Raw genomic sequence first — 13,049 nt, forward strand, 5'->3', positions numbered from 1 at the left:
ACATTTACGTAAGTATTCCGACCCTTTACTCAGTACTTTGTTGAAGCACCTTTGGCAGCGATTACAGGCTCAGGTCTTCTTGGGTATGACGCTACAAGCTTGGCACACCTGTATTTGGGGAGTTTCTCCCATTCTTCTCTGCAGATCCTCTCATGCTCTGTCAGGTTGGATGGGGAGCGTTGCTGCACAACTATTTTCAGGTCTCTCCAGAGATGTTTGATCGGATTTAAGTCCGGGCTCTGGCTGGGCCACTCAAGGACATTCAGAGACTTGTCCCGAATCCACTCCTGCATTGTCTTGACTGTGTGCTTAGGGTTGTTGTCCTGTTGGAAGGTGAACCTTCACCCCAGTCTGAGGTCCTGAGCGCTCTGGGGCAGGTTTTCACCAAGGATCTCTCTGTACTTTGCTCCATTCATCTTTCCCTCTATCCTGAATGGTCTCCCAGTCCCTGCCGCTGAAAAACATCCCCACCGCATGATGCTGCCACCACCATAATGCACCGTAGGGATGGTGCCAGGTTTCCTCCAGACGTGACGCTTGGCATTCAGGCCAAAGAGTTCAATCTTGGTTTCATCAGACCAGATAATCTTGTTTCTCGTGGTCTGAGAGCCTTTAGGTGCCTTTTGGCAAACTCCAAGCGGGCTGTCATGTGCCTATTACTGAGGAGTGGCTTCTGTCTGGCCACTCTACCATAAAGGCCTGATTGGTGGAGTGCTGCAGAGAAGGTTGTCCTGGAAGGTTCTCCCATCGCCACAGAGGAACTCTGGAACTCTTTCAGAGCGAACATCGGGTTCTTGGTCACCTCACTGACCAAGACCCTTCTCCCCCGATTGCTCAGTTTGGCCGGGCGGCCAGCTCTAGGAAGAGTCTTGGTGGTTCCAAACTTCTTCCATTTATGAATGATGGAGGCCACTGTGTTTTTGGGGACCTTCAATGCTGGAGACATTTTTTGGTACCCTTCCCCAGATCTGTGCCTCGACACAATCCTGTCTCGGAGCTCTACGAACAATTCCTTTGACCTCATGGCCTGGTCAAGTTGTAGAAACAAAAACCTGTTTTTGCTTTGTCATTATGGGGTATTGGGTGTAGATTGATGAGAGAAAAAAAATGTCATCAATTTTAGAATAAGGCTGTAATGTAAAAACAGTGGAAAAAGTCAAGTGGTCTGAATACTTTCCGAATGCACTGTAAGTGTGTTTCTTTTCTTTGTATTGAAAACAGGGCTCTACTGCAAATGAGACATTGGTCTCAGTTGATCCCCCATATAAATAAAAGTATAATAATAACATGGGACTGTTTGCAGCATCTTTTGTTATTGCAGGACTAGTCCTAGTGTATCAACTCCGCCAATCAACACCTATTTTCAACTTTTCCTTTTTCCTTACATTTATATGTTTATTGCTTAATGGTAATTTTGTCAATACATTCATATGTTTATTGCTCTGCCACACTAAAAGTAATCATGATTAATTGCTCCTTTTAGGGCCCTAGAGGCATGCTTGGGGAGAGAGGTCGCTTAGGCGCAAATGGAGTGCCGGTAAGAATGAGAACACTTAAAGTTGGGGGGTTAACACCATCTTGTTCGTGAGAGTTTCCTCTTTCGACAGTGGGATCATTTCAGTTCATAGCCCAAACGCTTCAGATGCTACAGACAGAAGCTGGCACATCAGCGTTACCGACTTCAGACGAGTCCCGTGGGGCTTGTGGGGTCGTAGAGCAAAATGAAGAACACCATCGTGTTTGTGAGAGTCTCATCTATAGAGTGGTCTGTTGGGACGCCACAGACGTTTTAGTGAGAAGACCGATTTTCGGGATGTCTCATGGTCTGACAAACACTACTTTAGCTCGACCACTGCCAAAGCAGATGCAGAAGGCCGACATAGGTGGATGCGGTGAGACGCAGCCCATGCAAAAAGTATCTCTAGCTTAAACTGTCGGATTTTGATGGACATTTTTTTTATTATGTTACTTAGATCTTAAGGTTAATATCATTCTCAATTGTATTGCTCATTTTTATATACAAGAGTATAAATGTAATGACTCCAAATAACAAGATATTGTTACATCCACTCACACCATTACAAGTCCTCAATTATTTTTTCAAATATATATTATGTATTTGACAAGTGCACACGATACACATTTCCGATGCATGTCTTTACAAGAATTGTAATTGTAGACTGTATTCTGTGTCAATCCAATAATTATTTTATTTTTTGGATTGTAGGGAATGAAAGGTCCTCCTGGGAACATTGGTAAATCTGGTCCGGTGGTAAGTTGGCCTGCAGTTGCTACTAATATAATACAGCATTTGAGCTATTCGTTAATTAAATTTTCTGGTATTATACTTGCAGGGTCCATTAGGTATCAATGGTCCCCCAGGTTATCCAGGAATTCCAGGAATGAAGGCAAGTACTGTAGACTATCAAGTAGAACATTAAGGATTAAATACATGTTCAAATCAATGTGATTTAAATAGGAACTTCCGAGGCTGTATATGTAGCAGTGTATGCAATATGTTGTAAATACAACCTAATAACATACAGTATATAGCTAACTAATAAGGTAATGTAGGACTACTCTATGTACATAAAATGAACTAATGAGGATTTCTGTTTCTATTCTCCAGGGCCAACCTGGTGCCACAGGAGTGCGGGGGCCCGAGGGGCAACAGGGACAGAGGGGCGAGACAGGACACCAAGGCAGGGCAGGATCAACTGGCCAACAAGTAAGGGTCTTATTTATAACACCTACTCTCTTTGTTAAACATCATTGTGCTGTACTTTTAATATGATATATTTGCTATATTTAGGGTCCTTCAGGAACAGACGGGGGCCCAGGTACTAAGGGTCCAGTGGTACGTATATTATCATGAATCTAGTACCTCTAATTTTCAACATAATTGTATTATCAACATAATTGTATTATCACATAGCAAGATTGATGTCTATTGAGAGATATTCCTGTTGTTTTGTAGGGTACTATGGGTGTGCAGGGTCCCGGGGGTCACCTCGGCCCCCATGGTCCACCCGGACCTCAGGGAAGCACTGGACAGCCTGGGATCAAAGGTCAACTGGTAATGTGGCATCCGTTTACTTTGTATAGAAGTAATTTTCTACTCATGGGAGGTCCATTCATTCATGTACCATATAGATGTATACATACACTGTCAATGTTATGACATGCATGCATGACTTTACCAAAGCACAGATAATATAGCCCAGATCACCTAACTAATGTACCATTACTGCAGAACAATTGTTTGACTGATTGACAAGATGGTAATATTGATTTTCATTTTATGATACATTATTCATTATCTCAGGTGCAGAATAAAATGTTACTATAGTGATACAGTATATTTATGGCTCTGATCTTTTTTTCAGGGAGATGTTGGTATATCTGGGTACAAAGGAGAGGCCGGACCCAAAGGAGAACCTGTAAGCCCAAATAATATGTGACCATTCACAGAGAATATGTACAATATTTATGCTATTATGTACAGTACTTGTTATATTGTACAATACTTGGATGTCTAAATGCTCATTATTTCCCATTGAATGAAATTCAGACACTGTCATAAATGGAGCAAAGTGTATTGAGATGGTTAAACAAATGTTAAATATAGTTTGTTTTGATTCATAGGGTCCCCCTGGTTCCCAAGGAGTAATCGGGCCGCAGGGGGAGGAGGGAAAGAGAGGAACTCGGGGTGACTCTGGCTCACTAGGACCACTCGGTCCTGTTGGTGAGAGGGTGAGTCTACCGTTGGCCCCTATTACTGAACACTTCTAGATGATTAGGATTTAGGTCAGTGACTATAACTTATGACTTCTCAGGATGGATTTCAGTCGTCCATCTCAAATTTATCCCAGTTCATAAACCAATTGATTTAGCTGACATTGATATCCTAAACCCTGTGCAGAAAATACTGTATATTGTGTCATAGATGTAATCTTGGTATATCGTATGTGTCTTCATTTCATATATGGATGGGCATTTGTATTGCAGGGGTCTCCTGGTAACAGAGGTTTCCCTGGTGCTGATGGATTACCTGGACCTAAGGTACAGACAGAGATCTATTACAGCTACATCGGTGGTCATTAGACTGGATTCTTAGGACAGGAGCCCCAGCCCGAACCTAATTCACTAATATGTTTCTCCTGAAGGGTGCTCAAGGAGATCGTGGACCTTCTGGCATATCTGGGCCTAAAGGTTCCGGAGGGGATCCCGGGCGCACTGGCGAACCTGGCCTCCCAGGCGCACGGGTAATGTGAAGATATCATGAATAGCTTTCCAAGATTGTTGTCTTTGTTTCTGAAGCTCATCATTTTGTCTGTTTTGCAGGGTCTGACTGGCACTCCAGGAGTCCAGGGAGCAGAGGGCAAACCAGGACCACTGGTAAGGTTGACAAAAGAGTGTCTACACACATCCAATTTAGGTCAGAGCTGAACAAAAAATAACAACTGTAGAGAAAAAGGTAATGCACTCAGTGATTGCCACCTCTCCAACAAGTGTTCTTAAATTAATGCTTTCAGTGATACACAAACAAGGTTTAGACGAACAGGCTATTTGTCAGGTGATCAATGATCGGAGAATACCTATTTTCGAGTTTGACCATTGGTATCAGTAGTCATAGCACTGAATGAAAGGCCAGAGGGAAGAGTTGTTTTCGTGCCCTCTGTCTGAAGGGTCCAGCAGGAGAAGATGGCCGCCCAGGACCAGCAGGGTCGATTGGAACCAGAGGTCCTGCAGGAACCATGGGAACACCTGGACCAAAGGGCTTTAACGTAAGGAACTTTAGAAGTTCTAACCTTCTCAAGATGTCTTGCTTTCAAACTTTTCCTTTCTCCTCATGATTACTTGAATGACTGCTTGTCTTTTCAAATCATAGGGAGACCCAGGGAAGACAGGCGAACAAGGATCTCTGGGAGTGGCAGGACAAAGAGTGAGTACGGATGTCAATGAGCACTAAATTACCTCTGTCCTCATACATGTTTATGGGGAAAATTGTGTTCATGAAGACGTTTACTAATGATGACTTCCTTTCTAGGGTCCCCCTGGGAAAGATGGGGAAGTTGGCCCTGCCGGTCCTGCTGGCCCTCCGGTAAGTCAACTGTTTGTCTCTGATTGTCGTTATGACTCATATCTCGTACTGACATTTTGGTACAGCATTTTCCTATCAGTCAATATTATGTAACGCCACTGCACATCTGATTTGTAAAGTATACTCTCTCATAACATACTCTTCATGTTCAACAAATGTTGATTCTCTCTTTGTCTGAAGGGCGTTGCAGGTGAAAGAGGAGAACAAGGACCACCTGGAGTGAATGGTTTCCAGGTAGGTCATTCTGGATTTTGTCATAGATGCATGGATGATGTTCACTAGCAGCAGTTGCTCACTGAAAGTGGCAACAAAGATTGTAACTCATAAGGGATGATTGAATCAACTGGGCACTGTTGTCGTCATCTAAAGTGTATATGCTTTTGTGTATTAGGGATTACCTGGACCCCCAGGCCCTCCTGGAGAGTCAGGAAAACCAGGTGATCTGGTGAGTTTCATGAACACTTGCACTGTTTGAATTAGCTGAAGTTTATATCTAATGAGATAAATACTGTAGATCCTCTATTTCTTGGGATGCAATACTCATTTGTGACATCATGACGATGGAGTATGAATTTCTTTCTCTTGTTTAGGGTATCCCTGGAGAAGGAGGTGCTGTTGGCCAGATTGGACCAAGGGTACATTGATCATTTTACTAATATCAATATATATGGAATATATTGCACATATATACAATGTAGTATTGCAGTAGACACAGCATGACTGACAGACATTTTGTGTCTAACAGGGAGAGCGTGGAATCCCAGGGGAGAGAGGAGAACTCGGACCTCACGGTTTGGCTGGAGCCAAGGGAATCCCCGGAGCACCAGGACCCGATGGACCAAAGGTATTTGTTGTCCATGTATAGAGATATAGTAATATGGAGCCACTATGGAGGGTTATGTGTATTGGATAGGAATATGAACCCATTGCTTTTTTCTCTCCAAAGGGTAGTCCTGGTCCCACTGGTAGTCTTGGTGACCTAGGCCCTCCTGGTCTTCAGGGGATGCCTGGCGAGAGAGGGATCTCTGGTTCTCCTGGGCCTAAAGGTGACAGAGTAAGTATTCACACACTACATCATCAGTTTCTCATCCTATCATATCCATGGGAGATTATGTATATTTATCTCAGTGTCTTTGTTTCCGTCTGCTGTATTTATAAGATTGTTTTCTACCGTTTCTTTTGTGTGGAGCCCAAGAAGTAGCTATTGTTGAAATAACAAGTAGCTAATGGGGACTGAAGTAAACAATTGTGTATATATATGATAACACAATAAATAATATTAACTGTCGGATTTTCACATGTGACATTCTCCATCATTTAGGGGTCTGGTGGGGAGAAGGGATCAGAAGGTACACCTGGAAATGATGGCGCAAGAGTGAGTCAAATTTACACTTTCACTTCAATGTAACACTAACACACATTTTGTCATTTCTAATTTTGGCCTAAGACAAATAGTTTTGTGTCTTGATCATGTGAAGACAGAAAGCAGATTTGTCTCATTTGAAAAGTGCTTGCCCCAGGTTCTCACCAAGCTTATTCATACAGTTGGCAAGCACTGCTGGCATGCAGTGATTGTGTCAGAACAGGAAAAGTTCTGACCTTAAGGGTTGTAAAAAAAAAAAAAAAGACACTTTTTTTTAATAATGGATGAGTTATTTTACAGGGGAGTGTTACAGTAAGAGTCAGCTTGGAAACATGTTGCTGCATATTCTGTCAGAGAAACAATTGTCTGTTCAAGTCAAAAATTGTATGAATGTATTTCCCCTAAAAATATGTTTTCTCACCTCAGGGTCTTCCTGGTCCTCTCGGCCCACCCGGACCCAATGGACCTAGCGGTGAAAAAGTAAAGACATAGTTTGCCAAAGCTAAAATTATTAGTTAGTTCATCTTTTGTTGTTACGGTAGAACTAAAACTTGTTGTAATTGCAGGGAGAAGCTGGACCTAAAGGTCCTCCCGGGCCTCATGGATCAAGAGCTATGCCTGTGAGTGGACAACTGGACATTGAGTATTAAAGTATACAATGACACATTTACCTTGAAATGATCATATCAGGTATTATGGCATTGTAATGCTAGATTTATATTCTGTTCCACCAGGGACCCCGTGGTGAACCTGGTCCTATTGGTCCTGTTGGGTTTGGTGGACCACCCGTAAGTCATTATTTTCTGTAACCCATGCCTATGAGACGACAAACAGATTTTCTTTGAGTCATAGTGATCATAACAATTCATGTCATACAGATGTAGGATATTAATTTGAGCACCCTGTTGCAGGAGAACCTTCCTGCGATACATTTTCCCTTGTGAAAATTGTATCAACCCCTACAGAAATGTCCATGAATTATAATACACATAATTATTCACATTTCCTCTTGCTGCAGAATTATTTTCCTGCTGTAGAAAAGTGGCTCAAATTAAGATCCTACATCTGTACTGCATATCATATCAGTGTATCATGTTGTAATAACTATAATAATAATTTGTACAATTTCTATAATGCTTTTCATAATCTCATATTCTTAGACCCCCTTTTGTGCTTTCTAGTAAGAAAAGTAGTGAATTTGGGCTGTTTCCAGCTCTCATGCTTGTTGTGTTATTGTTCTTATACAGGGACCCGATGGTCAACCAGGAGTCAAGGGGGAGCCTGGAGAGCCTGGTCAGAAGGGTGATGCTGGTTCTCCAGGGCCTCAGGGCTTGGCTGGATCCCATGGACCTCCTGTGAGTTAACAAGCTACATTATCTTGTGCTACATTATCAGACAACAGACTAAACAGGAGGAACTATCTCATTCAGCAATCTTCATCTCTCCGTAGGGTATTGTCGGTGTGGCTGGACTGAAGGGTGGAAGAGGAACCCAGGGTGCACCTGTAAGTTCATGTTATGAATTATGACCAAAGCCTCTTGGGACTGTGACAGGATTGTGCCCAGGTATTGACACATGTGGTACAGATAGTATATAACCATGTAATGAATAGTAACCATGTGGATCTTCTCATATTTTCACTCTTAGGGCCCCACTGGTTTCCCTGGATCTGCAGGCAGGGTTGGACCACCAGGCTCAACTGTAAGTAACCATCAAACCACTATTGGTTCTATTGGTTAATGTATCAATTTGGAAGTAGCCACCAGCTATCATTTCAATATGCCACTCGCTATTGAATACAAAAATTATAACCACTGATCACCCATTACTTACACACTTCATATTATTCTCAGAGATAAAGAATAACAACAACAGTAACAAAACAACATTCTCTTTGTAACAGGGTCCAGTTGGAGAGGCCGGACCCCTTGGTTCCCCTGGGAAAGAGGGTCCTCCTGGCCTTCGTGGAGAGAATGGATCCCCTGGAAGACAAGGAGAAAGAGGCCCCCCAGGACCAGCCGGGGGCTCAGGAGACAAAGGAGACTCTGGGGAAGATGGACCCACGGTAAACTATTACGTTTTGCTGAATAACAATGTTTCTCATTCCGTTCCTGGGAGAATCCCAAGGGCTGCACATCACCAAGTCCTTGATAAGTTGAATCGGATGTGTTCATGCCGGGTTAGAACATAAAAGTACAGCTCAGGAACTGTTTGTACAGAAACACATTGCTGTATAATAGTTTATCCATTAAGTCAGGATATGAATTGAAATAAGAAAAACAAAACTCAACAAAAATATCAGGAATCATCCAATTCATGAACTGAACTGAATTTGGAGTTTGAGTCTTGTTGAATTGGATTGAACATAACCCTGTTACATAGCAATATCTAGACAATATCAACTGGATTTGTTTCCACAGGGTCCTGATGGACCTCCAGGTCCAGCCGGAACAACAGGACAGAGAGGCATTGTGGGTCTTCCTGGTCAGAGGGGAGAGCGTGGAATGCTGGGACTTCCAGGACCAGCAGTATGTTCTGATTTCTACACATTTTTTTGAATCCCACTAATGTGTCCGCAATCTGAGCTGCTTCCACATTGCATGTTACACAGTGCTCCTCATGATTCCATTGTCCCTGTGGTGTTTGTAGGGTCCTCCAGGAAAACAGGGGACTGCAGGACCTGGGGGAGACAAAGGCCCCACTGGCCCAATCGGTTCTCCTGGTGCCAACGGACCTCGTGGTGATCCTGGTCCCGATGTAAGTTTCCCCTTACGTTTTTTTTCGCCAAAACTTTTCACTTCACTATTTGTCCTCTTGTTGCTAGCAGTAAGAGAGTTTATACCATGGCATTGTCGAATACTCGTTTCTGATTGGCTAAAAGGGAATTCTAGAGTGTGCATTATTTAAGCAATAAGGCACAAGGGGGTGTGGTATATGGCCAATATACCACGGCTAAGGGCTGTTCTTTCGCACGACACAACGCGGAGTATACCACAAACCCCCGAGGCCATATACCACAAACGCCTGAGGTGCGTTATTGCTTTTATAAACTGGTTACCAACGTAATTAGAGCAGTAAAAATAAATGTTTTGTCATACGCGTGGTATACAGTCTGATATACCATAGCTGTCTGCCAATCAGCGTTCAGGGCTAGAACCACCCAGTTTATAATTCTCTATAACGCACGGTATATCAGCACGGTAGAATTCAATGGCTATAGTTCATTCTTACATTTTCTATTTGAGCTACTTTTGAAAGCAAAAGTCAAATTTAAAACATTATTGGCATTGTTGAATTCGATTTTCATAATAGCATGCAAGGACTGATGGTTTGGTTAGCTAAACTAGCAAGTCTGTTTGTTTGGTTACCAAGGCAACTACTGTAGAAATATATAGTAAATTTGCTAGCTACTTTAGTGGATGTTCACATTTCTAAATGCAAATGAACATATTTCTAGTGGCAAACATGTTAAATTATAGCCATGGTATAAAAGGGATAATCAAAACAATGCAACTCCGTGGAAGGTTGTTCCAGTCCGCCAGCGCGCCATGGAACACACCTTCCACGTTGTTCATTATTTTCCATAGAACGCATAGCCCCTCTTTGATTATTCCTCACATATTTCATACAGGTTACAGTATTTATTCACAATACGTTGTTTTCCTCCAGGGTCCTGCTGGATCTGATGGGCCGCCAGGCAAAGGTGGAGTCATTGGTCAAAGGGTAAGTGCAACAATGTGTCCAGAATGTCTCGTATTGTTTATGGTGCTTGACCAACCGTGTTGAAACAGCAAGACAAATGTCTTACAACCTTCTGTAGCATATACATCAGACGCTACAAACTGCTGGAGCTGAAGAAGAGCGACGTCACACTAACTGTGCCCCATTCCCCCAACTTTTCTGACCGTTTCCGCATGTGATGGCTGAGGGAATGGTTTCGTGTGTGTGTGTATATATGTCAGCCTTTTTTAGTAATGTTCATTTAAAGGTTCTGATTTCGATGATTTCAACAGGGAGATCGAGGGGACCATGGTCCAGAGGGTCTGGTTGGGACCCCAGGACAACCAGGAACTCCAGGTCCAGTCGGTGCCACCGGTGGTTCTGGAAAGAGAGGAGACGCTGTACGTAATATGCCCTTTTCATTTATGTAAGGAATTTCCTTGTCAATACATGAGAATCCCAAGATTAGATAAGATGGAAAAAGAAAAGGGTCCTGACAATGTGTACATGTTCCTTATATACAGGCATAAGGCTGTCATTGTAAATAAGAATTTGTTCTTAACTGACTTGCCTCGTTAAATAAAGGTTAAATAAACATAAAATAATATATATATCTAGTTAACTCATGTTGGTATCTTATTCATATACAGGGTTCCAGAGGACCAAACGGTCCACCTGGTTCAGCAGGAAAGAGAGGGTTAACGGTAAGACCATCATACACATATACATGATCAATGGTTATCATTTCATTTTACTTTAATGCCTAAACCACCAATAAATGTTTTTTTATGGTCAAACATATTCAATGTCCAAATAGAAATGAGCAGTCACAGAAATGAAAACACAGCACGCTGTGGTTTTGACTACTAAAGCATTAGGCTTGACTCATGTGAGAACTGCCCATTGCATATTTGTATGGTGACACGTAACCACAAACAGAAATGAGCTTTCTCGTTTTTCATTGGGCGTCCCATAAAATGTGATTGCATGGTGTCGTTCTAAACAACAGGGACCACAAGGACCAAGGGGTGATAAGGGTGACCTCGGAGTCCATGGAGAGAGAGGACAGAAAGGACACAGAGGTTTCACCGGTTTGCAGGGTCTACCTGGACCACCTGTATGTCAAATCAATACTTATCTTTAATTGAGTAGAACTTATATACACTGAGTGTACAAAACATTAAGGACACCTTCCTAATATCGAGTTGCACAATAGCTTTCACCTGGATTCACCTGGTCAGTCTATGTCATGGAAAGAGCTGGTGTCCTTAATGTTTTTAACAATGAGTGTATGTGTACCCTTTAAAGTTGATATCAATCTCAGTATTCATAATTTACTCCTTTATTTTTAGGGTACAACAGGAGAGCAGGGAGCATCAGGAATCATCGGACCAAGCGGTCAAAGAGTAGGTATCATATCAGACTGTTAAATGATGGTCCATGTTGTATTTATTTCATTATAATGGATCTTTATCATGGTATGATATAATAGGGACCCCCTGGACCAGTTGGACCCCCAGGAAAAGAAGGGTACATCGGACAACCTGGACCAATGGGACCTCCTGGAACCCGTGGAATTAGTGGCGAAATCGGACCTGAGGCATGTAAATTTCCACTTCAAAACCGTTTCACCCACATGGACAACTGATATGGACATTTCCTGGGAAGTCAGCGCAAACATCATTAACATTTGGCACATAATGTCAAAACACTTAATTTGTTCACACCTTGTAATTACTCTCTATTTACCATAACTCTTTGGTTTGCAGGGACCTCCCGGAGAGCCTGGTCCCAATGGTCCTCCAGGGCCTCCCGGACCCCCCACAGCTGCCATGGATGACCTATTTGGCGGCATGCATGACTATGATGCTGGACCCCCTCTTCCAGAGTTCAATGAGGATGAGGCTCTGCCCAACAGCAATGCCACTCAGCAGCTGGATCCAGGTGTTCAGGCCACTCTGAAGGCCCTCAGCAGCCAGATCGACAGCATGAAAAGTCCCGACGGCAGCAGGAAGCACCCGGCCAGAACCTGTGAGGACTTGAAGCAATGCTACCCACTGAAGAAAAGCGGTGAGTTGTTGTTTCCATGAGGCGAGAAGTACATCAATGAGGTGTTTTTTTTTGTAGTTTTTCAGTATTCAGACCATGTCTTATCATGCAGCCATTGCTTCATGTGATGTGGGGTGGTGTGTATTTTGGCAAAACCTCTACCCCTAAGGATGCCTAAATCACATTAGAAACATATCTTTAGTAAAAGAAGTCAATAGACCAGGGCAGATGGGACAATTGTGGGACAGTACTCTCTTTCTCTATTCCAGGTGAATACTGGGTTGATCCAAACCAAGGAAGCTCAGAGGATGCTATCAAAGTACATTGTAATATGGAGACTGGAGAGACCTGCATCTCGGCCAACCCCGCCAGCATACCTAAGAAAGTATGGTGGAACACCTCAAGGAAGAAGCCTGTGTGGTTTGGAGCTGATATCAATAGAGGAACACAAGTAAGACAATTCTTCACCACAATAATAATTTATTACTGTGATTAGCGTTCTAATTAGAAAGGAAACTGCTCTGGGACCTGTTGGATCACTGGGTATTCAAAATGTTCCCCTTCAGTGGTTTAATTTCGGAAGTCTGTGGGAATTCTGCTTCCATGCATTCCACCAAAATTATGGGATAAAAGTATTTGATATGGTAGTGCGGTATTGCTGAGGAAAAATACTTTCTTTGTAAAGCAAGTCTGAAGACTAAATCTAGTAATACACACACATTTGACAATCACAGATAATATTTGCTATGTAAATGTGACACATGTACATAACTACGACCTGACCGATAACTGCTGATAACATCATATTGAAAT

The 13,049-nt window shown here is 42.6% G+C and overlaps 1 protein-coding gene across 1 annotated transcript in view; it reads left to right on the plus strand.

Annotated features, from left to right (window-relative positions):
• LOC139539165 (collagen alpha-2(V) chain-like) overlaps nucleotides 1–13,049 on the plus strand; it is a 62,557-nt gene that overhangs the window by 46,522 nt on the left and 2,986 nt on the right. Inside the window, exons 15-51 of the mRNA XM_071342011.1 lie at nucleotides 1,484–1,537; nucleotides 2,228–2,272; nucleotides 2,355–2,408; nucleotides 2,630–2,728; nucleotides 2,813–2,857; nucleotides 2,978–3,076; nucleotides 3,387–3,440; nucleotides 3,646–3,753; nucleotides 4,009–4,062; nucleotides 4,167–4,265; nucleotides 4,345–4,398; nucleotides 4,689–4,787; nucleotides 4,892–4,945; nucleotides 5,051–5,104; nucleotides 5,285–5,338; nucleotides 5,496–5,549; nucleotides 5,695–5,739; nucleotides 5,850–5,948; nucleotides 6,051–6,158; nucleotides 6,426–6,479; nucleotides 6,894–6,947; nucleotides 7,034–7,087; nucleotides 7,202–7,255; nucleotides 7,715–7,822; nucleotides 7,918–7,971; nucleotides 8,115–8,168; nucleotides 8,371–8,532; nucleotides 8,888–8,995; nucleotides 9,117–9,224; nucleotides 10,137–10,190; nucleotides 10,481–10,588; nucleotides 10,838–10,891; nucleotides 11,197–11,304; nucleotides 11,540–11,593; nucleotides 11,680–11,787; nucleotides 11,957–12,257; nucleotides 12,506–12,687. Of these exons, the coding sequence (XP_071198112.1) occupies nucleotides 1,484–1,537; nucleotides 2,228–2,272; nucleotides 2,355–2,408; nucleotides 2,630–2,728; nucleotides 2,813–2,857; nucleotides 2,978–3,076; nucleotides 3,387–3,440; nucleotides 3,646–3,753; nucleotides 4,009–4,062; nucleotides 4,167–4,265; nucleotides 4,345–4,398; nucleotides 4,689–4,787; nucleotides 4,892–4,945; nucleotides 5,051–5,104; nucleotides 5,285–5,338; nucleotides 5,496–5,549; nucleotides 5,695–5,739; nucleotides 5,850–5,948; nucleotides 6,051–6,158; nucleotides 6,426–6,479; nucleotides 6,894–6,947; nucleotides 7,034–7,087; nucleotides 7,202–7,255; nucleotides 7,715–7,822; nucleotides 7,918–7,971; nucleotides 8,115–8,168; nucleotides 8,371–8,532; nucleotides 8,888–8,995; nucleotides 9,117–9,224; nucleotides 10,137–10,190; nucleotides 10,481–10,588; nucleotides 10,838–10,891; nucleotides 11,197–11,304; nucleotides 11,540–11,593; nucleotides 11,680–11,787; nucleotides 11,957–12,257; nucleotides 12,506–12,687 (3,111 nt within the window). The remainder of the gene's footprint in view (nucleotides 1–1,483; nucleotides 1,538–2,227; nucleotides 2,273–2,354; nucleotides 2,409–2,629; nucleotides 2,729–2,812; nucleotides 2,858–2,977; nucleotides 3,077–3,386; nucleotides 3,441–3,645; nucleotides 3,754–4,008; nucleotides 4,063–4,166; nucleotides 4,266–4,344; nucleotides 4,399–4,688; nucleotides 4,788–4,891; nucleotides 4,946–5,050; nucleotides 5,105–5,284; nucleotides 5,339–5,495; nucleotides 5,550–5,694; nucleotides 5,740–5,849; nucleotides 5,949–6,050; nucleotides 6,159–6,425; nucleotides 6,480–6,893; nucleotides 6,948–7,033; nucleotides 7,088–7,201; nucleotides 7,256–7,714; nucleotides 7,823–7,917; nucleotides 7,972–8,114; nucleotides 8,169–8,370; nucleotides 8,533–8,887; nucleotides 8,996–9,116; nucleotides 9,225–10,136; nucleotides 10,191–10,480; nucleotides 10,589–10,837; nucleotides 10,892–11,196; nucleotides 11,305–11,539; nucleotides 11,594–11,679; nucleotides 11,788–11,956; nucleotides 12,258–12,505; nucleotides 12,688–13,049) is intronic.

Source organism: Salvelinus alpinus, chromosome 14, assembly GCF_045679555.1.
Source record: "Salvelinus alpinus chromosome 14, SLU_Salpinus.1, whole genome shotgun sequence".
In the NCBI taxonomy this organism is placed as follows: domain Eukaryota; kingdom Metazoa; phylum Chordata; class Actinopteri; order Salmoniformes; family Salmonidae; genus Salvelinus; species Salvelinus alpinus.